General features: G+C 40.6%; 1 protein-coding gene across 1 annotated transcript; it reads right to left on the bottom strand.

The window, feature by feature from the left end:
• Positions 1 to 9,131: 9,131 nt before the first annotated feature.
• SLC30A4 (solute carrier family 30 member 4) lies at positions 9,132 to 26,137 on the bottom strand. The gene is made up of 7 exons (XM_057396805.1): positions 25,571 to 26,137; positions 20,684 to 20,830; positions 15,753 to 15,906; positions 15,319 to 15,538; positions 14,926 to 15,031; positions 10,909 to 11,043; positions 9,132 to 10,239 (listed from the first exon to the last, which is right to left on the bottom strand). Exons 1-7 carry the CDS (start codon positions 25,947 to 25,949, stop codon positions 10,085 to 10,087), a joined length of 1,296 nt encoding a protein of 431 aa, XP_057252788.1. The 5' UTR covers positions 25,950 to 26,137; the 3' UTR covers positions 9,132 to 10,084.
• Between the last annotated feature and the right edge of the window lie 496 nt (positions 26,138 to 26,633).

Genomic DNA, 26,633 nt, shown 5'->3' with positions numbered 1-26,633 from the left:
CATTTGCTGACACATCTGTTCTTGTCAAGTATCTCTTTCTGGCTTGCCCACTTAAACTAATACATCAGCAAACCTTAAAATTTTCTTGGCCTAATTTATTTCTACTGTTATTTATTAGCACACCTGCACTGTGTTCTAGAAAATTACATATGTAAAGTGGGTAGGTCAGAATAAAGTTAGGCTGGTAGTTTAAATTCAGAGTTAAGCAAAGGTCCTGCTTGTAATGTTTACTTCCTTCTCCTCTTCCGTTTTGCTTTGCTTTTTTGTATGCTGATGATACTGTAATAAATGCACCATAGTGCTGTCTTTTATTGAAAGAGGAGCCTTACTAATAACAGTAAGGTTGTGTAGTAAGGCTGTGAACTCTTCAAGCAGAAGTCTGTAGTTTTTCAGTATATTCATAAATAACAATAAATATTTAAGAATTGTCTTTCAATTTTGACAAAAATTAAATAGAAATTCAGGTCATCTAGATAAGCATGCATTGGCTTTCAATAGACTCACATAAAAACATTTGCAGTTTTTCTTAAGAATTGTTAACAGGGTCCATTCCACTGAAAGCTATTGCTTAATTATACTACTGCAGAAAAATACAGGCCATGTCAATGATAATAATATTAGGGGATACTGTTCTTTACCCACTTCTTTCAAAATACATCATGTTTTCAGTAAGGGCTGTTCTGTTACTGAAAGTTGATTCATCTGGTTGTTTCCTTACCAGAAAATGGCAAAATAACTTGTTCATGTTTTGTAACTCCAAACTTGAAGTGGCTTCTCAGTTTTTAATCCTAAACACTGAAAATCTCTGGGATTCCTGTAGCCTTGCAGACTGTGATAGTGGCAGTCCAGGCAGTAGCTGTGAAACAGCTTTTTCGTCTGTGTATTTTATCTTTCTTTTTGAGTGAATTGGAAAATGTAATTTCTTTAAGCTCAAACTCACGTAGCCCTCACTCAGCCGGACTTGCTGACTTCACTGACCCCAAATGTTGCTGAAGCAGGGGCAGGAGATGATAGCTCTTAAGCTTGTGACTTTATCACAGCAATTGATTTTAAAAGCAGAATTCCTTGCTGAAGTGAGTGGGAATTCTGCACAGACACTGTTGTTACCAGATGGTGGCAAATTGAGGATCTAAGGACTCGGGAGGAAAAATCAGTGAGATACAGCACCAAAAACAGACTGTTGGGACCAGGCAGGGTTCTGTAGCAATCCAGTCAGCATTGCCTAAAGGAACATATATTAGATGCATTCGCAAAGCAGAGGTTGCCTGCCATCTGCCTTCATGGTTACAGCTGTTCTCTAGAACATTGGTTCAAGCCACTTCCTGTCATTTTACTCTTCTGTATTGTCTCATGCCAAACACCAGTCTGTTCTAGTAGACCAGATGCTCACTGCTAGTGACTTGTGGGCTCATTGGCCTTTTGCACAGAGCTATGTTTCATCTTCACAAAGGACTGATGTGTGTTATGAGGTGTAAGCAAGGGATGAGCACCTCAGCACTGGTAGATAGTTACATGGATTTGTTAACAGCACAACGTCTGAAAAGCTAGGCTGCTTTGTCTTCCTGCTTCAGCCTTGTAGAGTATGTGGATTTCTAATTGCCTAATTTATGTGGAGTGAACATGATGCATTAACAGATGAAGTTTATTTCAACAGTGTTACGTTGTATGATATACAGAGGGCAAATGGGCGTACCTATGGATGCAAACAGATGAGTTGAGAGGTCAGAAGGCCACACAAGTTTGAAAAAATTCTTAAGTGTAAATAAATGTGTTTAAGCTTTCAACTTCAGCAAAACCTTTTCACCCTTGATTTCGTGTTGTGTGTCATTTCTTTAATTGAAATAAATGTATTTGCACTAGGCAGGTAACTAATTAGCACCATCCTTTATGAGATTTCATGCTGCTGCACAAACAAGGAAGTGAATGCAGAAAATCCAGATTAGTTGCAGTTCCTGGAAGTAATAGAAAAATCTTATCAGTTTGCCAAAGAAAAGTGGAGTCATCTACTTGTAATAAGTCACTGATTCACTACATCAAAACAAAGAGAAAGCTATTTTTTCTATTAAAGCTAATGTTTCATTTAATGAAGCATCTCTCTCTCTTGCCATATGACTTCTTTTATAAATCAGTAAAGCCAGAATACATTTTGACTGTTAGCATTATGCTGCCAATGCTGTTAGCAGTATTAAATACATTAGCTTTATGCCGCCTTTGCTGTGTTTATTTTTGCTCTTGCAAAGTGCTTTGAATGAAACATGCTATGGTCAGAAGACAGAATTTGGCTTAAGGACTTGTTCCCAAAAGCAGAAATATACAGCAAGATCCTAGTCATAGTGACCCTGCAGTTCTGTTCATAGCCTCATTGCCAAACTTAGCTATAATTTTAATGTTATATGTCATACAAAGTAGATGTAAAAGAAAATGTGTTTGAAGTTATGGGAATGGTTTTATACTGATTTCATGGAGGCATGGAATTAATGTAGTAAAACTTGCAGTGGTTGTGTACCACTACATACTAGTGGTATGTAATAGTACATGGTTTTTGAGAATTCTTTCTCTTGAGAGAAATACAAGCATTTGGGAATCAGGCACGTCTTTGGCCAAGTTCCTGTATGTGTATTAGTTCGAAAAGGAAGCTTTTGTAGTTGCAAAGGAGGGTAATACATGGAAGTTTCTGTTTGAGGTACGTGCTGAGTGTATCACTTCTTGATAGGTGTAAAGGACAAAGGTATCCATCCTCTGTGGATATGTGCTTTAAATAAACAAAATTGCCACCAAATTATAGTTGGATTTGCTTGATAGAGAACCAGTCTTTGACCTTCCTATCTGTTTTTAGAAATCCTCACAGTTGTGTGTTTGGCTGTACCCCAGATGTAGTGTACCTATTTTTACCTCCTGGACATTTTACTTCTTCACTAAACAGATAAAAGAAAATATGGCAACCCAACAAAGAAGGGAGATGGGGCAATGCTCCAATCTTTTTTTTCTTTTTTTTTGTTTGTGGTGGGGTTGTTTGCTGTTTGTTTGTTTGTTTCCTTAACATCAGCAGGGAATATGTGTGGCATGGGCAAGGTGGGTAAAACATCCCTTGCTTAAGAGTAAAATTATTGTGAAACCGATCGCCAGACATCCTAGTTGAACTGTACAACAGTCTGTAAATGAAACTGGTATTGACTTCCTCTGTAACCACCACAATTTGGTCCAGAAATATTGATATGCTCTGTAGTTGGCTTCATGGTTACGTCTTGGAGTCTGATCTTTCTCAGTTGCTATCTGCAGTACCCATGTGATACGGTTTTATCTGTTTGCTTCCCTCCTTTTTGTACACAAACACACCTTGTGTTGTCAAGAAAGTATGGACTCTTAAAGAAAAAAAAATAGTAATACTGCAGTATGAATTCCCTTATTTAGCCATAGCAGTTGGTGGGCATATTAGTAAGATTTAATTTTGTTATTACTCCTCATAGCAGTTGGTGGGCATATTAGTAAGATTTAATTTTGTTATTACTCCTCATCTGTGAGCTGCTTCTTTCTAGCTCTGACAGCTAACAATAGAGACTACCTCTTTTGTGGATCCTTCCTCCAGAGCAACTGTAAATGTAGTAAGTCTGTGTGGAACAATATTCTGCTTTACAAGATCTAACACAGTGTGATGCTCTGCACAGCTATCCACAAGCGAGTGTATCTAAAACATATCTTCATTTACAGCTTACTCCACATGGCCCTTTAACTTTTGATATGCAGAGAGTTACTTTCTTCTAAATTTTCTGTTGTATCACTTGGCCTTTGTTCCATGGCAAGTCCAAGCAGGTTGTTTGAAAACCATCGTAATTGTTCCATCTAGGTTATACTAAAGCAAATACCAAAGCAGAAAGAAACCAGTGTGTGAAACTGGTTGGGCAATTCCCATTTCCAGTTGAAGGTGTGTGTGTCAGCTGCAGAAGCTTAGAAAATACAAAATTGTGTAACAGCTTGAAGAAATGAAAGAAGTCTTTACTGGAAGGAAGTTGTGGTACTGAGCTCTTCAGCCTATGTCATCTGCATTTTGTCTCTGTGAAGCCTGTTAAACTAGATCCAAAGACAACATTATACTAGCAATTGCAGGAGTGTAGACACAATTAGATTCTACATTTATAATTTTGCCTATTTTGAAACAAAATGGCTTCCCTCAGTTTATTTTTTTGATTGAAAGTGTCATCAGATCCTTTATAAAAAAGTAGACATCAAAGATGTTTCAGATGGAAGTAAATATGAATTTAGCACCTAAAAAAGCAGTTCTTACTTTCATAGAAACAAAGGGCCTGCATGATGCTTTTCATTGTTTACATGAGTGAATAGAATCTGTTGAAATTGCATTTCAGATACCCATAGCCACAGCTAATTTCCACGCATATTATTTTTTATTACATGCTTAGAACTGGAGTAGGCTTTTGAGTATGTATTTCATAATATTTACCTGTATATGCCTTTAAGAAGTATCTTAAGCCCTTCCCAGTAATTGAATAGCAAATCTTGTGCTGTTCCTTATTGTATTGATGATTAAGATAAATCACCTATGTTATGTTTAGGGAAAATTCAGAGGTTGGGACTTGGGGTTTGTCGGCTCAATAGTTACACTCGGTACAAAACTTATTAAAGCTGGGGCTACACCGCCATCTTCTGGTAAACGCAGGAATGGCTTCGGAGGTTGACAATTCATAGGGGAAGGAGTATTTGTACTGTTCCGTGTCAGATTTGTTCTTACAGTGGGCTTGGAAAAAGGAGCACGTGAAATCTATAAAAAACTCAAGAATACTTGTGTGCTAGGCTCAAGTATGCAGCAACATATGAACTCTGAAAATGTTTGTTTATGATGGTGGTCTCAAAAATCCATTTGAATGTAAAAGGCACACAGTTACAAGATTTGACATGTAAATGTATAAAAATAGTTACTCATCAGTTTACTTAAGGATTTATTAGATGATTTGTCTGTGTGTGTTTTGGGAAAAAGAAATAGGATGAGTGCAGGGACTTGGGTGCTCTTAATGCACCTGAGACAAAAGCAGATGTTCTGCCTACCATCTGGCTGCTTTCATGTATTCATCAGCTGAGCTAAAAATCATGTATATATCAGCACCAAGTTTAATGTGAAACACACTCAGGACAGATGGCATTAAGTGGTTTCATGTACCCTTGTGTACTGGCTAGTCACATTCCTGGAAAAACGACTTATCCTTTCCCCAGGCATCACAGTAAGGAAACCGTACAAAAGTCATCATATGCATAAAATTGTGCTCGTGTTTATGAAACGGTGCTTTTTTTCCCCAGAGATTTGATGCCATAGATGGTTTAAATGCTTCATAACTGTAATAAAAGCAATTAAGTTATTTTGTTCTCTACCTTTAGCACTGGTAGTTTTCAAACTGTGTGATAGTGAGAGAAAAAAAGAACACAATGGAAAACAGAGATAAAGAGCAAAAATACTGGTTTGGATATTGTTATTTTACAGCTATATGTGTAGAAGGCGGTTACACATGCACTGTAAGAGCAGGTTGCTGTGGTAGCTGAGTAGCAGTAAATGGAAAGTATTTGTTCTAGTAGCTTCCAGAGTTGTGGTGGATATTTAACAAATCGAAGAACATGTCTGATCCTTCCTAGAGCATTCAGCCATGGAAAACGGAATGAGAAAAGAACAGAAGAGGATTTGCCAGCTCCAGAGCACACAGGCTGTCAGGGCCCAGCACGGTTTTTACAAAGAGGAGGAGAACAGGATGAAGCTGGAAGGGGGATTAAGAGTAGTGAAGGTGGAGGATGTTTGGTTGGTTTTGGGTTTTTTTTTGTTTGGTTTTTTTTTTTTTTTAAGGTAGAAAGAGAATCTAGAGGCTTTCAGATTAGGTCTTACTTGTGAGTTAGCAACTTGATGGGTAGATTTTATTCATCTAGTGATCAAAAAGGAAATGGACTGTGGACAAGCATGTATTTGACTAGAGCAGGCTGATGAAGCATGAGCTAAGTGTGTTACCTCCTGGAACTGAATGTCCTTGGAGCAACCAGCAAGACAGAAGATCTTGGCAATGCCATTTTGGGTGGATAGAGGAAAATGAGCCTGGTATTCACAGTGGATTGTCTACTCCCTTTGAGATCTCAAGCAAACTTTTCTGGTCATGGACTAGGAAGCTGTTGCAATATGTATCATGTCTACTTACCCCAAAACCTGTCTTAATTTATGATATATTATCTGTAGAGAAATAATACTTAACAGCCCTGCTCTATGCAGCATCAGTGCAGTGTCCTCAGGAGATGCTGCCAGTATACCTGAACAAAAGACTTATCACTCAGTAATTGGTGAGTGTCTTTTAGGTTTTTTGATTTTTATGTCATAAAACTACTTTTAAATGCCAGCCTACTGCTTTCCTTAGTCATTCTGCCAATTGCAAGTAATTATGCAAGAAGTAACATGTATATATGGTAGTAAAGTAATTGAAGACTTAGATTCAGGTATGACATTTTAAATGGTAATTCTGCTGGTGTAGGAAGAAATGCTGCTGGTATTGAAAAGACTAAGTGTCAACACATTAAAAGAAAAAAAAATACCCCACAGAATTAAGCAAGGAAAACATTCAGAACAAAATAGGTTTCTGTGAATTTTCTTCTTAGGATAAGAACATTTCAGAATAGAAGAGTGGGATGCAAGGTTTTTTCAAGTCTACTCGATATAAAAATGCTGTATTGACTCATGTGAGTAGGTTGTCATCAAAGCTGTATCCGTGCTTCAGAAAAGGATGGGTGACAATCACAGAGTAAGAAAGCAAGAATCTGTTCCCAGTGTAGACTGTTAGAGGTGGCAGAATTTTCATGGAATTTCAGCTGTTCAGTCAGTAAAAGTATTGCAGCACAGCTCTGGAAAGCAGGGATACTAGTTGTGGGAACCTGCTGGAATCTTATGAGTCCCTTGGTTAGCAAAGATCCAGTTAAGTAAATGATTTTTCATTTCAAGCAGAAGATTTTGTAAAAGGAATAGTGTAATAGTGTTTAAATTATCTTAGCCACAGGAAAATATCTGGATGTGCTGGATTGCTGCTTGGAAAGACATTAGACATTATACTAAGACCCCTTTTCTAAGCTGATACTGAAAATGACCTTGCAATATTTGTAAAAATAACTTGTTAGGTTTTTTATAGGCACTTAAACTTCCAGAGTACTGTTGTTGTGTACTAGATCATAAATTCCTGGTAGTTTGCCTGCAAATCAGTGCTATTTTCTGACTATTTCTCCATCCTTTTAAGCAGGTATACTAATTATTTCTACTTTTATAGTCCTGCTGAGCTCATTTATTCCATCAGTTGGAGTATTATAAGTGATAACATGCATATTCCTTTTGATGTTGATTAATAGCAGATCTGCTACTGGATTCTTATATTAAACATTGCAGTGCCAGACAACCTGTGCTCTGAATAATTCATGAAGAATAAGAAAAGGATTAGAGGCAGGCCACACAGATACGTATTTCCATGTGAGTTTAGTTAGAACTTACAGCAGGGAATGTACACTTCAGAGTCTCCCTGAGCATTGATTCATTTTTATTCTTTATTTTCATTTCATCTTCTGTTGCTTTTTCTCTGAACTCCTTTCAGTCTACCTTGATTGCAAGGACCCCTCAAGGGTGAATGTGGGGTTTCAGGAACATTTTGCCAGTTGCTTTACGGCTAATTCTTCACCATACTTGGTCAGCTTGTATTTTATAAAGTGCAGTTACTGCATGGGAAATAAGAAGACATAAATTGTTCTGACTAAAGAGGGAGACATAATTCATTCTGTATATAGCATCTCCAAACTGAGTAAACCTTGAGCATTCTGACATTTCAAAAGATGATGAGACAGTAATATAAATAAGACAACAATGTGAAGTTTAATAATTGATTTAATAAAACCCACAATAAAGCAACACTTTTGTAATATAATTAAACACGTAGTAAATTATTAAAAAACTCCAAATACAATACATGTCTACTGTACTTCAACTTCTAAGTACATCAACTGTAAACCCCAATTTAATTAAAACCTATTTGAGTATTAGTATGTGCAAAATACCTGTTGTTTGTCTGTGGTATTTTTTTTCCAGTAAGTTTGTAAGGATGGGATGCACATTCTTCATGAACTGTGATATGGCTTAATTAATGATTGTGTTTGTACTGAAGCATTAACTTCCCAAGTACAGTGCTACTTGGCCTCTGAGCTGCATGTGCTCCCATGCTGTACTCAAACGTTCCCATTTCTTGCCAGAACAGATACAAACATAATCCAGTGTTACATACACTTTGTCCAAATTAATACTGTGCTGTCAGTTTTTTATACTGTGCTGTCAGTTGTCACCAATGAAAGGTCATCATGTGACCCCTACCTTGCATAAGGAGAGACAAGAAGCCAAGACTGTGACCCCAGACTGCAGGTATAGATCAGCCCAACGAGTATGTGAAACCCTAGCAAGTTTCAGAACAGACAATAGCTTAAGTATTCACAGTTGAATGTCACAATATCCATTACTGGGCAAAAATCTTCCTTTCTGATCCACACAGAGAACTATTTTGATGTCAGTGGAAGTTCTGCATAAAGACTAAAGTACAGAATAAGTAAAAAATCTCTGAGCCAAGTTCCTCCCATCTTCTGAACTTTGCAGGTCGTACTCTTGTTGCCCTTAGCATCTTCAGCATAAATGATTCAGAAGCAGGCGCACATCTGCGTTTTAAGGTGTACAATAACGTGGTGTCAGGTTTGGTTATCCGGTGTACATTCGGATTACAGGGTTTCCACCGCAAGGTGGAGAAATTCAGTTTTGTGGATTTTGAGGTGTCTGGATGAATAGTCTTCAAATTGCCTCATCTTTCTGTAAATAAGAAAAGGCCTTTCTACCTCTGTTGGGTGTTACGATATTTTTGTCCAACACCATTACATTACTGAACTTGCTTGGATTTTGCTTTATGAATAAAGCCAGGTAGTGGGGACTGTTATTGCAGTGGCATTCTTATCAGGATACTGCCATAGTGTGATCAAAGCAAAGCTGAAAAGGTCAGAGATAGCTGTGACTGAGGGAATAGTACATACCTAAAACTTCCTCTCCCGCTTTCCTGTTTAGATGTTCAATCCTGTTTTGCATGTCTGTTGGTTGTGTTTGAGAGTATCTCCATGTCAAGCATAGTTTCTGTCATTTGACTTTTCTTTCAAAAGAATCTTGGAAAAATAATCAATTACAGGACATTTATTAATTATAATAGAAGGCATGCTAATCAACTGGCCTTTTAATGTCAATCAAATGTTGGTTTAGACATTCAAGATCGTTAACAACAAACTCATCTTACAAGTCAAAACTTTTTAAATAAATAACCTGTTTCTAATTTATAAACCCTATTCTAAAATACATCAAAGATAACTGATCACCTAAAACACTTTGGGTCCAGTGCTGGGTCTCTAGTTAAATACCAGAAGTCTGGGCAAGGATCTTCCTGTCTGGATCTCTGAATGCCCAGATTAAAGCTAACTTTCTGGTCTGGGTACAGTAAATGCTGTATTTTTCAGTGTCTCCAAAGAGAGAGTTTCCAAAACAATTCAACTAGCACTGTATGCATTATAGTCTTAAGATACTTTATGAAAATTACTATTGCAAAAATACTGTATAATGATTTCAGGGATCATGACATATTATGACATTCTGGCATGATCAGCATTAGAGACTTGAACTGAAATACTGAATACTTGATGCTCCATTTGGAGTGCAGGTACTTTGTGGTACATAGTTATTCAAGGACAATATGGGACTGTAATTTGTGAGGTATCTGCAGAGCCATGTTGCAGTTTGTAAACAATCTGAAAACAGCTTTGTCTCCAAATCATCATAACTTGAATAAACCAGTACAAGGGAGAGAGTGAGATACATGTTCTGTAGGGCAACCACTGCACTTTTTGCAGCACCAGTTCTCCCTGCTGCATGTTACATGGTATAAATCCACATATTAATGGTTTCTGTTTGATCATTTTCATTTTGCATTTATTGCTCTCAGTCTTTGACTACAAGATAAAGAATAAGGCAGCAGTTCCCAAAACATAGAAATCAGGCACTGGAATTCTGACAACTTGCGCAGGTTTTGCTCATTTCCTGTTTGTAACTCTGAAGCTGCACAGAGCACTTGTACATTCCGAATGTGTTCAGCAGCAGTTGTCGAGCCTTGGACTGAACTTCCTCCCATTTAGATGAACTACCAGGAACTGGAAAATCAAGACAATAATTAATAGAATTCCCTCCTCAAGAAACCTGGACAACCCAGTGTTACCAACTAGAATGTCTTCTCATTCACTTATCCATACTGTTCTGTGGTCATTATGTGCTTTCTATTTATTATTTGATATTTAGGTCTACATCCTCTAACTAGAATCACATCTTGATAAAACTGTGTTAGGTACCACCCCCTGCAAAAAAAAAAAAAAAAAAAGAGCTTTCTTACTAAGAATTAATATTTATGATAGTTAGGTGTCTAAATCAGCAGGTTTTGGCAGAACGTATTTATTTTTCCTATCAGATTGTTCTACATTAGAGCTTCACCCTGTCTTTCCCTGGACAAGTAAGGGAATTTCTGAACAGAAATTTTACATGTACACACATACATCCAGGAATCTGTATTGGATATTTCAGTATGAATGTATTTCTTTGCCCAGTTTTCATTTACACTGACTTTCTGGGCAAGTGGGTTTTATAACTTACTGTACAAACCCACAGGTAGCAAACATCCCCCCTGCAGTGATATTTCCTGGTTCAACGTAAATAAAAATTGGAAGAGAAAGTGTTAGATTTTTTGGTTTGTTTTTTTTTTTTTTTTTCCTACACTTACATTTCACTTAGAATCATTGTGTTCAGAATTATGCTACACAGCAGCTTACCTAGTTGCAAGTGGACTATGGCAGTTGTTTTTCCTGCAGTAAGAGACCAAACATTTAAGTCTTCTATAGAATAAACATCTTCAATTTTCATCAAGTCTTCCTTAATGCGATCCACATTTAAATGCCTTGGAACCCCTATGATACCAAACATAAGACAGAATTAATTCTGTCTTTTGCAGACTCTCAGTGGCCTTTAAAATGTCATGACAGATCTCAAAAGAGTTCATAAATTGTGATCAGTAACTTCCAGGTTCTCAATAGAGAAGAATATGCAAATTGGCATATAAAGTCAAATATGGATACAGAAATTGTACATTAACTGCAGTGTTCTCTTCAACATAATTTGTCCTGTGCAGAATCTCTAGCAATAGCCAGCATTAGATCCTTTGGTGCAATGTAGACGTTACTGCAGCTTCTAACCCCTCGTCACTGGTTAGACCAGACTCTCAGCTCAGAATCTAAAAAACCAACATGCTAGGTAACCCCCATTTTCAAGAAGGGGAAAATGGATGACCCAGGGAATTACAGAGCAGTCAGTCTCACCTCTTTGCCTGGCAATATCTTGGAGCAGATTCTCCTGGAAGGCATGCTAAGGCACATGAAAAACAACAAGGTGCTTGGTGACAGCCAGCATGGCTTCACTAAGGGGAAATCCTGCCTGACCAATTTGGTGGCCTTCTATGATGGGGCTACAGAACTGATGGACAGGGGTAGAGCAGTTGATGTCATCTACCTGGACTTGTGTAAAGCGTTCGACACTGTCCCACACGACATCCTTGTCTCTAAATTGGAGAGACATCAATTTGATGGATGGACCACTCGGTGGATAAAGAACTGGCTGGATGGCCGCACACAAAGAGTTGTGGTCAATGGCTCAATGTCCGGCTGGAAACCAGTAACAAGTGGTGTCCCTCAGGGATCAGTGTTGGGACCGGTCTTGTTCAACATTTTCGTTGCTGACATGGACAGTGGGATTGAGTGCGCCCTCAGCAAGTTTGCCGATGACACCAAGCTGTGTGGTTCGGTTGATACCCTGGAGGGAAGGAATGCCATCCAGAGGGACCTCGACAGGCTTGTGGGGTGGGCTGATGCCAACCTCATGAAGTTTAACCATGCCAAGTGCAAGGTCCTACACCTGGGTCAGAGCAATCCCAGGCACAGCTACAGGTTGGGCAGAGAAGAGATTCAGAGCAGCCCTGTGCAGAAGGACTTGGGGGTGTTGGTGGATGAGAAAATGAACATGAGCCGGCTTCAGTGTGCGCTTGCAGCCCAGAAAGCCAACCGTATCCTGGGCTGCATCAAAAGGAGCGTGACCAGCAGGTTGAAGGAGGTGATCCTGCCCCTCTACTCTGCTCTTGTGAGACCTCACCTGGAGTATTGTGTGCAGTTCTGGTGTCCTCAACATAAAAAGGACATGGAACTGTTGGAACAAGTCCAGAGAAGGGCCACGAGGATGATCGGGGGACTGGAGCACCTCCCGTATGAAGACAGGCTGAGAAAGTTGGGGCTGTTCAGCTTGGAGAAGAGAAGGCTGCGTGGAGACCTCATAGCAGCCTTCCAGTATCTGAAGGGGGCCTATAGGGATGCTGGGGATGGACTCTTTGTTAGGGACTGTAGTGACAGGAAAAGGGGTAATGGGTTAAAACTTAAACAGGGGAAGTTTAGGTTGGATATAAGGAAGAAGTTCTTTACTGTAAGGGTGGTGAGGCACTGGAATGGGTTGCTGTCGTGGTTTAAACCCAGTCAGGCAACTAGTTCACTCACTCCCAGTGAGTGGTGCCGGGCTGACAACAATCGAGGGCCCCCCCCCCCCACCGGGGCTCTCCCCTTCCCCGCTCCCGGAGGAACGGGGAGGCGGATCGAAAGGGTGCAACTCTTACAGGTTGAGACAAGAACAGTCCAGCAACCAGTGTACAACACAAATCACCACTGCTACTACCAACTACAACAATGGTAAGGGAAAATAACAAGGGAAGAGAATACGATACCACCAGCCAAGAAACGAGTCCCACCCGGAAGCCCATGTCCTTCCGGGTAACTCTGAACCCAGGACAGTTGCCCAGGGAAGTTGTGAATGCTCCATCCCTGGCAGTGTTTAAGGCCAGGCTGGACAGAGCCTTGGGTGGCATGGTTTAGTGGGAGGTGTCCCTGCCCACGGCATGGGGGTTGGAACTAGATAATCTTAAGGTCCTTTCCAACCCTAATTATTCTATGATTCTAGGTAGGCCCTGTGTCCTGAAACTTCTCTCTTCAGGTACCTGGTATTTTCAAATGCTCATAGCAATCCATCTGCAGCGGTTAAACGTATGACTTTCATCTTATAGATGACTTTCATCTTATAGTGCACCAATGACTGCACTGACCAAGACGTTCTAGATGTAGTACTTTCAGCACCTCTATAGTTTCCCTACTCCACCCTTTAGCTGTACAAAGAGCAGAATCAAAAATTTAAATGATCAACACACTTCAAAAACTAGTACAAAAGTACTGAATAAACTCTGTTTCCAAACAGTTTTGTTTTTATCATAGCTTTTTACTGCTCATCTTTCAGTTTTATGAGTTTGATTATATATGCCATAAGGTGTTCAGCCACTTGCTTCTCTATTTTCTTCAGAATTTCTGAAGTGACTCCTCTCTGAACTTGTTTTCACTGTCTTTTAAATCATGTTAGTTCCAGTACCATCTCTTTTGAAACTTCAGCACCTTCAGACTTCCATGCTGCCTTTAAATATCTTTTAAAAGCTAGAATCTCATTGCTCTTATTAGATAATCATTTAAGTTTTTAATTCAGCATCCTAATATAGTGATGAAACTTAAGTTAAAACTAATACTGAATTCTGATGCAAGTGCAAGGACCTTGATGTTGTAGTAGTAGTTTCCAATATAAATGCAAGTTCATTCTCTGGAGATCATGGATCTGAGTTGGAAAAATTCCCTAGCACACATACAGCCCACCTACCATCACTTTTAATAACATCATTAATTTGAAGATTTTATAACAACTGGGATACCTATGCAAATAGCTACAACTCAAAATATCTGGAATGCACCATTATTTTGTCCTGTTTTCTTCACCTAAATCTTAGCTACTGCCTTGCAGCTGACTGAGGTTTCTTAAGCAAATGTCACCATTTTTGCCTTCTCAGTGAACTTCCATTTTGTTAGATTGTTATGTTGGGGTTGGGGTTTTTTTTCCTTCTAAATGACAGCAAAAGCACTTGACATTGAAGATTTTGAGATTCCTGGTTAAGCCTAACATAATAAACGTAAAGTCAATAATAGATCACATGAGACAGCTAGGAAGGTGCAACTGAAACTGAGGATTTTTATCCCACCCCTAACACCTTCACTTTCTTAAGGTAAAAGTACTATATCAAGCAGTAGTAGTTGGCATGTTAGCTGTGATAATGCAAATAATGCTGGCATCTTGCCTTCTAAGTCGCCACATGAGGTAACATGCTTTAGTTTGTGTTCAGCTTTTCTTTCCTTTTTTCTTTATTCCTATTTACACTGCTCTTTTACATGTAGCTTCACCTATGGTTAACAGTAGAAGCATGCAAGTAATACAACAGTACCTGTGAAAAGGGGAAGACAAGACAGACATGAACAACCTGTCCAGCCATTCATCTTATTCTTGCTTTCCCCTTTTACACGCTTTCATAGTCACTTTAACTTTACAAGTGATTAAAGGGCAAGTGTAGAACTGAGACAGGGCAAATGTTCACTTAGTTAGCTGACAGCACTCAGACACACCAGAAAGTTCCATACATTTCACTTCACCATCTCCAAATGGTGAAGACCTATGACTTGTGTGATTCTGACAGAGGTCAAAGGCACCTTAAGACTTCTGTGATTTAAATGAGCCATCAAGAACCAACAGACTAAAGAAGCAAGAGGATAAACAGGTTTCCAGACTCAATCCATGTTGCTAGAGATGGTAATTATGATGTCAAAAAAAGTGCCAGTGCTCACTGGTATTTGACATGTAAAGTACTGCAGACTGTGCACAGATCTTACCTTCCAGAATAATAACTCCTGTGTCACACAGAATTCGAACTGTTGTCAAAACCACCAGTATGGAGAATACATATGTACATATAGGATCAGCAATCTTGTATTCTGGCTGCAAGGGAAGTTCCAAAGTGTTAAAGCATGTATGAAAATAAGCTCACTTACTTAAAAAGCATGACTCAGAAAATAGTTACTTCTAGCTCCAACCTTCATGAATTTTTTTTGTTTGTTTGAAGAGTTACAAAATACATAATACAGTTATTTTGTATGAATGTATGAAGCTTAAAACAGAATATCACAATATATTTGTTTAATAACTTATAAAACCAAGTCCCTTTTTAATCACCAAAATTGAAATTAAACCAATTCCCCCTGCCTCAAAGGCTGGCCATTCCTTACCTTAAAGCGTATGATGTATGCAGCCACGAGCACACCAATACTTTGTACCAGGTCCCCAAGGGCATGTACAAACGCTGCTCTGACGGCAAGGCTGCTGTGCCCGTGGCTGCTGCTATGGGCTGTGTTAGGAGAGTTCGACTGAGGTACATGAGAGTGAGGGTGGGAATGGGAGTGGGAGTGGGAGTGAAGGTGGCCAGACTGATTCAGCAAAAAACCCATTCTGAAAGGGAAAGAAGAAAAACAGGCTTTAGGGTTGGGGTTTTTTTTCCCTTTTAAACTAAAGAATTGAAAAAATAATACTTAGTATCATTTCTTGTCTTATGAAGATGTCCAGCAAAATTACATTCCAGGAGAAAGATACAGGCCATGAATGAATTAGCAGCTTATTCAGAAATACATTTATGAGTGTTAATGAAAAGAAAGGGAGATCTTACATTAAGTTAACTGCAACACCGACGGCTGCTGTAATCAGCATGATATCACCATTTATTTCATAGTCCATATGGATAGTTCTTTGAACAGCTTCATACAAGAGGAATGCCATAAGGATATAGACCAGCAGTACACTAATGATGGCAGACAATACTTCTGCAAACAGAAAGGAAACAACATTACAAAAGTGAGTCTAACCTTCTTGACATACGTTTACATACACATTATCTAGTGCAGATTTCAGCTATGAAGGACTGCTTAATGTGTTTCTGTATAGCTGTAATACGTGGTTTTAACATTATCTTACATTTACCAAATACTCATATTTTACAAGAGTGTTATGACCAAGATTTTGACGTAGGAATTATATCCAATCAGCAGGGATTTGCAAAAGGGCACATATACCTAAGTAAAGAGAAAATTAGGGAAAAAACCTCCTATTCTTTCATTGTCCTGCGCCTTCCGCTGCCGTTTACATCTGTGGGAAGTGGTTACAGTTCTCCACAAGGCTCCTGCTGTTCTGATGGGAGGTGAATAGGCCTGAATATTTTATGGGTTCAGGACCTTAGTGCTGTCTGCCTCGCTACCTGAGTCACGGAAGTGGGCTGCTAATAGTGTACATAAACCTGAGGACAATGAGTTCACACTACCGTTTTAAGGTCCTACCATACAGAATATAGGTATTTCCAAATGGGTCACTAGATTCCTTTTAATATTGAACATACTTTTAACTTCTAGCTTCATATTCTGAAAATGATTGCCCTATTGTAGCTGAAACTTAAAAGAGAAACAGACAAATAAAAAAGGCAAAAAGCCTGACAGAGAAAACATTGGCCCAGTTAAGACTCTCGGTTATAAGCAAGTTAATATAGGATTTTACAAAAAAAAACGGGAAAACCTTAATGCCAGCTCCACTGTATTGCATGTGAATTCATAGGCATGCCTGAGTAATGTGTAATCATTATGCATAGCACTCATTACTGTCATTTGCCAGATGGATCACCAGGATCTCAGCTTTCCTGTGTGAATTCAAAGATCAGAGTTGGAATTAATTTACTTGGAATTTTAATAGTTGTTCTTCCCCCTTGTTCACACAAGTTGCCCTGATTTATTCTCCAGTAAGGGCAAAATTCTACTTGTGGCTTTACCACAGTTCTAAGAATACTGATCTGTGAAGTTCCTCACTTCTGCCTCTGCTTTTGATCTGTCAGTGTGTAGTACAACTTTGGTTACTGCTGAAGGTGTCATTTGTAACACAGAACTGCCTTAACTGTATTTATTGAATATTACAGTAAAAAACATGCTGCTGTATAAGCATTTTAATATCACCCAAATCACTTGATCCACATACGGAATTTTTAACATTGTTATGGGAGAAGAAACTCTCACCCACACGTTCAGCTGTTCAGCAGTGTGTCAGTGCCTGGACCAGTACCAGCATTACCAGGCAGTAACAAGGCTCTGGATGGCAACTGTCACAATCTCAAGATGATTTCAGAGCAACATGAAAATCCTGGAAATATCTGTGCAAGTGGCAGTGTTCTGTACAAAGCAGGCAGATTATTCAGGGCAACAGCCTGAAGAAACCTCAGTACATTCCTTAACAGGTTTTCCAGAATGCTTTTAAAAAAAATTGTGAAGCACATTAGCATTTACCAGAAAAATTACACATTGTGGTTTTACAATGGAAAACCATATTTTCTGAAATGGAAACCAGTGTTTCCCTTGCAGTTTCTTTCACAGGCCCACTGTAATGTCAGCATTGTAGATTTGTGCAGACATCTTTCACTTCTTCTGAAATTAACTGTATACTGTCTCAGTGGACTGACTGATTCTGTCATTACTAACATTGTGTTTGCAGCAATGGAAAAATGCCAGGTCCATATCTATGCTTAAATCTGCTCAGTGCCTCACTGAGAAGGACGTATCTCCACTTTGTGGTGAAACAGAACTATTTGGGCTTCGAGAATATAATCCTTTTTAGACATGACTGCAATTTCCATTATTTTGTCTTCACTTTTCTAACCCATTTCTGAATCTGTCAGCTTCCTTTTCACCACTGAAAATGGAATAAAACTGAAGATGGAGTATACATATTATGTACTCAAGGAGAATTCAAATAAATGAGAACTAGTGTGAATTCCCATCTGGAATTTGATGAGACACCTTAATATGCCTGTTGTCTTTACAATGCAATGTTTATGGGAACAAGTTCGAAAATTCATCGTTCTGCAAACAAAAGTCATAATAAGCACCAGAAACATTGCTCATTAGTATGTTTTCATGCTTACTGTATATATGGATTATCTTAAAAATGAATACACAGCAGGTCAGCAATGACAGAGTTCTTACACACATTCCTATCTTCAAACAAATGTGCCATATTTTCATTGTGACAGATGCTCGATCTGTACCCTTTTTTTAACATTCTGTCATGTTTTAACATCTTTCATGAAATCCAAGCTATTGTTGAGCCTGTATTATTTGTTGACAAGCTTCTTGCATATAGAGTATTTGGAAAGATCTGTTACGGCTTTCTTCCATTGCCAACATTTGCTGATGTGTGAAACTGCGCCCTCAGGCCATGGCATTCAGACTCCATGCCTGAAATGAGGCAAATTGATTTCACAGATGTGACTGCAAAAAGAAACCTGTGTATAGTAATTTTGAACCATCTCATTATTCTGTACTTGCAGAACCTAGGTCAAGGTTTGGGGGTCTCTTGCAGGGCCTTTATTCACTTCCTCTTCCTTACTGCAGACATAGAAACTCCTCTCCCCACTTGCAGACTCCTTCACAGAGGGCTGCACTGTTACTATTTACACAGAATGGCTGAGGTAGAAGGGAACCCCTGGAAACTCTACAGTCCTGCTCAAAGCAGGGTCAGCTGCAGCAGGTTGCTCAGGGTTGTGTTCAGTTGGGTTTTGAGTATTTCCAACTGTGGAGACTCAACAACCTGTTCTAGTGTTTGACCACCTCCTGGCACTGGGCAGCAGAAAAAGGGGAGTAACTGCTGCAGAACTGAGAAGCTGCTCCCTTGGATGATGTGATGTTGGGCAATACAGACTAATTCTATGGGCCACATCTAGCCCATGGGCCACACTGGGTTAGTCTGGCCAGGATTCCTCTTGGCAATGGAGCGGGGAGAAGGAAAAAAAAAAAACAAAAGGTGAGGTGGCAGGAATCCTCACGAATTTTCTGTTTGCCAAGTGCAGTGGAGCCCTCAAACTGTTTTAAAACTCAGTGAAAATTTACAGAACTGAGTAAAATTTTAATGGTTAAGTAAGTTTATTTTTCTGAAGATTAACTCCTGTTTTTAAGCTAGGCCATGGCATGTTCAATGTATGTACTATTTGGCTTTAGAGAAGTCACAAAGATATATAAACTACTCATGATCTCTAAACAGGGTTAAAGTATGCATGAATGCTAGCAAACATCATTCTGAAGAGTATGAACAACTGCCAGGGGGTACGTTCAAGGTCAGGTTTCAGTGTTAAGGCAGCTCCTGTCGCAAAATTAAAACTTAGTGACAGAAAAGGTTGCAATGGGAAATGCCGGCAGTGTTAATGCTTTCTTGCTAAAGCCCCAAAGATCTTTGCTAGTGTATAGAGTTATGCATTCATGCACTAGTGACTAACTGATGACAAATGACTAGGAGCGATGGAGTTGTTGAATTCTGCTGCTGTTCTAGCAGCCAAAATATGAATTGCAAATGATGACTGCACAAGACTTTGAAATTCCTTGAAAAATATCCTGTAGAATGTATAGAGCAGAGGTAGCAAAGTGTGACACTAGAAAATATCTATTTTACGAAAAATAAAGCTTTGAAGCATTTGGTTAAATGTCTGCAAGACCTGCACCTGTATATTATGAACTATTAATATCCAGTTAGCAGCCACATGAAAGCACCCTTTATCATCATTGCATTTCCAAATGCGAAGTAATGAATCCTGAAAATACCTTTCCAAGGTTTAGGACATAATTCTGTTTATACTTCTTTGTTTACACACCTAAAAGGGGCAGAGGTTAAGTAACTTATTGTATTGCAAACCATGGGACATCTTGATCTCTTCTTTGTGTGGTTTGGAGAGTGCAAGAGGAATACTGATTTATGTGGCTTCTGGCAGAGCAGAGCCCTCTAATAATATGCTCCACATAACTTTTTAGTTCTGGATTAAGATGTCATTTTTCATATTGAATAGGACCTTCTTCCAGTGTCATAATTCTACTGAAGAATGGGAGTTCATAAATCCTGGGCACTGGCAATTATCTGTTGTGAACAACAAATGACATGTACAGCTAAACCAACAAGCTCCCCGGCGTGTCCCACAAGCAGCAACAGTGGTACACCAGTGAGTGACCAAAGAATGTGTCCTCTTGCTCAACAGCTTCAATTCCTGAGCACAAAGATGCACATAATGCAACAGCCCAGTAACTATGGATGGGCTATGAAACACAGGTACATATCCACCCTTATTCTTGCTGGGGACAGCTTCCCTCCTCTGAACCCTTTGTAGAATTTCTAAGCCATGGTTCATTTGTAGGAAGTCATATTTACAATGATGTCCTGTGTCCAGTTCCCCAACCTTCCTCTTTAGATTGGAAGATGAATCAAGCATTCAGAACTTAACTCTGAATCTGCTAAATCTAGTTTCACAGAGATGGAGAGGCTCATCCAGCTTCCTGTGAAACTGCCATCAAACTTCACTTCTGGCAGAGATTTACACTTTAAAAATGTATTTTTTTCTATTATCTATTCCCTTGTCACAATACAACCCATGTAGTGGCTCCACAGTGGCCAGTGAAAGGACATTAGTGTCAGGCTGTTAAACATAAAGCAACTCTTGGGTTTACTGCTGCTTTCTTTCTAGTTACTTATACTTCTAGAATTAGATTATCTTTACAGTTGCTTAAAATGCTGATACCTACATACCTAAGCGATGAAATCCAAAAGTGAACCTCTTTGTGGGAGATTTTGCAGACAGCCAGAGAGCAAGCAGGGTCAAAATAATACCGCTAAGATCAGTTAACATATGAAGTGCATCTGTCATAATTGCTAGACTGTTAGCAACATATCCACCTGAAAAGAAAGTTGGAAAAGTCAGGACATACAACATTAATAATTGTAGATAATATCCTTTTGGCACAGCTTACAGTTATTTATTTTCAGAACAGTACATTAAGTGCATGAGAGCTCTTGTTATAATCACTAAATGGGGTATTTTGCCATTGCAATCAAAATGCCATCCTATAATTTAAAGCTACCATAGTTACAAGCGCAGTGAAGTGTGCTTTCTCTTAACAGTAACATAGAACGGATTCCCTCCTGTCATTCTCACAGACTACTTGCATCGTAACATTTGCTAGATCAGGACCAAAACAGTTTTGTTTCTTGTCTCTGTGTGTTAATGTGCATGTGTTTAATAGTTGATCCTTATATTAAACTACATCTGTTAAATATTTTGACATTACGGAACAGGGACAGAAATCCAGTGACTCAGTGGCAAGTAGATTCACCCTGCCCCCTTATTATTACATTATCTTGTAACCTTCATTATTCCCTGTCCTGGCAGGGCTATGTTCTGCCAATACATACTGAAGGCAGTGACTTTCACTTGAACAGCATTTTTCTTTGTTATTTATTACCATAATTTTTCTCGTAATTATGAGCTGTATTGAGACAAATAACCTCAGATCAAAGGTTAGTATCTTTGTTCCAATTCAGCTGCTAATGCTGCTGTTGTATGGGCAAGAGATTTAAACAATGTGACTCTCTTAAGCACCCCTTATCCAAAGGGGAATCAAGGACAGGCTTCCTTGTCTTCCATATGCATGAAGTTAAGCCCATTTTCTCAGAAAAGTTATGATTTACTTTCTCTTTTTACCTTGAGATTGACATTCAGCCTGTAAATTCTCCTGAGCAAAGCATGCAGCTGGCGTGCCATTTGGCAGGCTTGAGGCTCCAACTAACATTTCGAGTAAAAGTATCTTCATCTACAATTAAAACTGTCTTAGTGAGGAGGCTTACCATGAGGAAATAGCAAAGGGACATTCATAACTGGCTGACTGCTTTCAAGACGAGTCATAAAACCTGTGTGTGTATGGCTGTGTGAGTATGCACACACCTGCAGCCTGAGATACCCTCTCCAGCCAAACACAGGCAGCATGGCTGATGCTGTAGTATTGCTTGTACTGTAGGTAACTACCAGATACACAGTTCAACTAGTTCCCTTCCTCCATCCCCCCCTTCTTCAGTTGTTCCTGTTTCTAAGTCAAATTCACCTAAGGCTGAAATTTTTCAAAGGCCATCACAGCTCAAAAGTTTTTAAGATTTAGCAGTTCATCAACTTTTTGGGTTATGCCCTCCCATTCTGAATTAATTTCTGTTCTCGTGTAATTTTAAATAATTACTTAGAAATATGCAACTCGGCCTCTTCTACAGTCAACACAGAGGAAACAAGAATTTGTATCTAAAGCATTCAAATCAGCTTACATATGTGATCATTTAGAGTGCGTATGTTAATTCCCATGTATTAATTTTGAGAATCACTTCTGTCTGAGATGGGTCAGTTTCATTTCAGCTAGCCTTGCACTTTGACAGACTTCGGAAATAAAATGATAAGGAAGGAATTTGGATACTGAAGCAATCATAATGCAGCATGTGGACTAAGAAAACATCACTGAAATTTATGGAATTCTGAAATCAAAGGTTCTCTCTTTCCAAATGTATTGGTTCATTTCTTGGTTAAAGGTGCTGAGTCCTGAGGGTTGTTAAACACCATCGGCAACTTGGGAAAAAGAGACATCTACAACCTGTACAAATAGACAGCTTGATGGCTCAGCACTGCCTTCAGTGACCTGTGAAGGACAGCAGTCCTCCTCATGAATGATCAATTAAAAATCTCTACACATAGCTGAAAACATCAAAACCCTGCCAGAAAATCTAACTAGGACTTGCAATATGTTTTTCATTTTATGATGCAAAATGATTCCCACGAAGCGTAAGTTGTTATCTGACTTAGAATGACTGTTCGTCAAATTAAACAACACGCACTGAGGTGGCCTGGGGTAATGAGCTTGGCTGTACTCTGGAAAACAATACGCCAATCACAATTTCACAAGGAAGCTGTTGAAACAAGATTTCCTTCATCCTGACCTTAGTAACAGACAGCAGGAAGATTTTTACTGAATAACTGAATCACCTGATAGGGTCTTCTGCCTTTTTTTCAGAAGCTAAGAAGAGAAAACTGTCAAAGATCACGAAAAGAAGTCAGTTAAAATGTCCTACAGGATTAAACAAAGTTTCCCAAATACCTGAGCTTCAGATCAATGAAAAAAGTTCCAAAAGTTGAAACCAAGCAGACAGAACACAATACAGGGCCGGAATGAAACAGTTAAACAGGTGGTGAGGGCACTGACCCAGGACTCAAGGGCTCCATCTTTAATTACTTGTTCTGCTGCTGATTATTTGCCCTATGACAAGTCATTCAGGTCAAGATCCACCCAAGTAGAGATACCCGAGTCCTCTATTCATTGGTTGTGGAAGTTGGACACAAAGTATTCCAGAGGTCTGGCCCTTAGTGCTGTGTGCCTCAGTGCCCAAAACATGAAATAGGGCTGGTGGTACATACATACACCTTATGTTTTACTCTCAACACCTATTATTCCTAGATGTCCCCCTGCATTACCTATGGAGAGATCTACAACAGCGTGAATCGGACGCAAAGTCCCTGACAGATACACCCTAGTGACTTCAGCATCAAGCTGCTGGCAGCTCAGAGATATTATTCAATAAGGGGCTCTTAGGCTGAACTAAATTCAGTGTTTATCAGAACTCTGTTATGAATATAATCAGATGAAATCATGGTTATGTTAAAAGATATCTATGTCTGAGGTACAACACTATGTTCCTTATCAAATTTGCCTGAGTTTATGCTGAACCAAAATCTCAGCCAAAGAAAAAAGAGTATAAATGGATATGCTCACAAAAGGTTTAATGGAATTGCCTTATCCATGGATGGGAAAGCTTATCCATGATAAGCTGATGCACTGTGGCACTGTCATTAATGACTAACCACACACTGAGATTTTGAAGGACAAACCCACTTCTTTCCACTAACCCACATTCTTTGGCCCCCCACTAAAACTTGTGCAGATATAGTAAGTATTCTGGTCTGTCTCTGAAAAACAGACTGGATTTTTTCCTATGTATGTGGGACAAACTGTATAATTTATCATTGAGCCATGCTTTTTCTCCATGTCATCTTACAGAAGTTTCTGTCTTAAAGATACAATTCACAGCTGTCGTACAAGAAGTGATCTGTGATCACAAGCTCACTTCACACAAGCAAATGTAGACATTACTGACCGAATCTGCATAGGTGTGGAGGAGGATGTAGGTCCCAGGCTACTACACCTGAGGCACCTCTGTTCTTTATTTCCAGAAAGTTTTTCTGACTTGACTTTTTTCCCGCTAGTGAATTATGGTCAATAATTCATCCAATTAGCTCTGATTTAGACTTGCATGTTAAAATTAAAGCAATTTAAAGGCAATTAATTGTTATAGTTGCTACAGAGACCTGGCTCAGTACACACATCAATGTCCTGGCACTTAGTAATGCTCTCCATGACTTCAAATCTGGGGATGAGAAAATTTAAGTGTTCTTCAGGAGGCTGCACAGTACTAAGCAGACATGTGCACTGAAGGGTATGGACATACCCAAAAGACAGATGGTAACAGGATGCTGATATTGATAAGTGAATGGAGATTAAAAGATAAATACTAGCCTTTGTAAAAATGATTAGCTAATGGAAAAGGAGTAACATCTCCTAGCTCATCTGTGCATCCAGGGCACCCTCAAATTTATTTCAAGCCTGTGCTGCTGTAGCCTATGAAATGAAGCACAGTCGTCCTGTACAAGCTGCTGTCGAGTGCACAGATTCTCTTTTACCTGCATAGCAAATGATAGTGTGACTTTATCAGGGAGCAATAAAAGCTGCATTTGATCACCAGATTAATTCTTCTGACCAACAAGCCACCAGATACCTATACAGGAACAGATTTCCAGGTAAAAACTCACCATGCTTCTGCCAAATACTAACCAACAAACCCCACAAATAATTTAATCAAACTACTTAGTATTCTTCCGTGTTGTAATGGGAAGTGTTAAAATACCTATTAGTTTAACTGACTTTGTGTATATGATTTACGCCTGGATGGAGAATACACTGGTCTCGAGTGCGGCAGGACACCAGGCAGTTGTCAGGCGGGTGGATTCTTATGGCATCCACTCTGATAGCTCTGGGTTTGGCTTTTTGGTTATAAGAAACATTGTTGGTGAATGAAGGTAAACCATCCCCCAGCATTAGTTTTGATACTATGGTAAATGTCACACTTATTTCCGTCTTGTTGCAAACACAGCGAGATTTTATGTCAGTAGTTAATACTGAGGATGAAATTGTTCATCTTTTTTTTAATGTCTATGATAAAATGCTCCTTCTCCCTTGCTAGTAACACCTTACAAATTTACAAGAAAAACTTACACAAAGAACTAAAAAGCCATTATACATGCAAAAAAAAAATCCCATTTATGCCGTCTGGGGGACTGATGATATTCAGGTGAGGGAAGCTGCAAATTCCTCCTTCTTTTCTTGCATGGAAAATACAGGTGGACTTTGTTCCTCCTCCCTCTCTGAACTTGCAGCTAATCTTTGATCTCTCTACATGACAGATCGTTTCTCTTAATAACTACCGAAAGCCAGGGCTGTGAAAGCCTGACAGGCTGCGCGGTCCATCCGGCCGACAGAGCCCCCGACTCACCTACGAGCTCCCCGGTCATAAAGAGGAGGTAGAGGAGGGCAGCGAGCGTCAACCGCTTCTTCACCGTCCTCTGCCTGGAGCGCTCTCGCCGGCTGCTGCAGCCGCCGCAGGGGGCCGGCCGGCCGGTGCGGGCTCCGGCCCGCTCCAGCAGGGACTCGTCGTCGGAGGGCAGGCCCAGGGGCGCCCCGGCCACCGGCGTCTCCGGTGCCGCCTCAGAGGCATCGTCCGACACCACCACCCGCAGCTTGTTAAACCGAGGGAAGTCCTCGTCCCCCGCCTCGTCCGAGAAGTCAAAGGCACTGGAGTCGTTCAGGAACAAGGGGTCCTCGCTCCTCCGCAGCAGGGACTTGATGCTCCTCCAGAGCCCGGGCCCAGCCATCGCGGCGGAGCCCGGGGGCCTCGCCGGCTGCTGCCGAAATCTCCCGCGGGAGGCTCCGCTGGCGCTGCTCCCCCTCGTAGGCGGCACCCGTCCGTTCGCCGTCCCGTCAGGGCATGTCCCCTACATCGCTGTGCTGTACCCTGCGCAGCGCGCACCGGCGCTACCGATCCACCCCACCGCCTCCGCGCCGGGCACCGCTGGCGCTGCCACCCCCGGAGCGCCGAGCCGCCCGCGGAGCCCGTGTCCCCGCCGCGCGGAGCCGGCGCAGCCCCGGTCAGGGCGCAGGGCCGCCTCCCCGCCGGCGCAGGGGGAGCGCCACAGCCGCGCGCGTCACACCCATCAGCGTCGCGCTCCGGGCACCGCTGCGGGGGAGACCGCACCCGAACCCCTGCGCGCTCCCGCGACCGGCGCTGCCCCCGCGCTATTCCTGCGGAGAGGCCGGGCCAACAGGCGGGACACGGCGACCCTTGCGCGCCCGCCGACCGCCGCGGCCCCGGCCAGCACTGCGCCTGCGCCGCCCGCGCGGGACGACCATCGGTTCGAGTCCCGCAGCCACCGCCTCGCCGCGCCCTGCACCGAGCGCGGAGGTGCGGAGAGCGGCAGGCGGCGGTGGGGGGGGGGGGAGTCGCCAGGTGCTGTAGTGGTCAACCCGAGATTAGCCCGATAGGCTGTTTCCGTCCTTGC

This window comes from Pezoporus wallicus, unplaced genomic scaffold (genome assembly GCF_028554395.1).
Source record: "Pezoporus wallicus isolate ANWC-B61680 ecotype Strahan unplaced genomic scaffold, APGP_CSIRO_Pwel_v1 contig_3952, whole genome shotgun sequence".
In the NCBI taxonomy this organism is placed as follows: Eukaryota; Metazoa; Chordata; class Aves; order Psittaciformes; family Psittacidae; genus Pezoporus; species Pezoporus wallicus.
The sequence above is the reverse complement of the archived record's forward strand: the minus strand, read 5'-3'. Positions and strand labels throughout refer to the sequence as shown.

What these genes read in the sequence shown, in the direction of transcription:
- SLC30A4 (XM_057396805.1), bottom strand. Translation starts at nt 25,949, where the DNA reads ATGGCTGGGCCCGGGCTCTGGAGGAGCATCAAGTCCCTGCTGCGGAGG. An exon ending in GGTGTTGCAGTTAACTTAAT is followed by an intron (nt 15,539 to 15,752) that starts GTAAGATCTCCC and finishes TTTCCCTTTCAG; the next exon opens with AATGGGTTTTTTGCTGAATC. An exon ending in AGGAGTTATTATTCTGGAAG is followed by an intron (nt 11,044 to 14,925) that starts GTAAGATCTGTG and finishes TTGGTATCATAG; the next exon opens with GGGTTCCAAGGCATTTAAAT.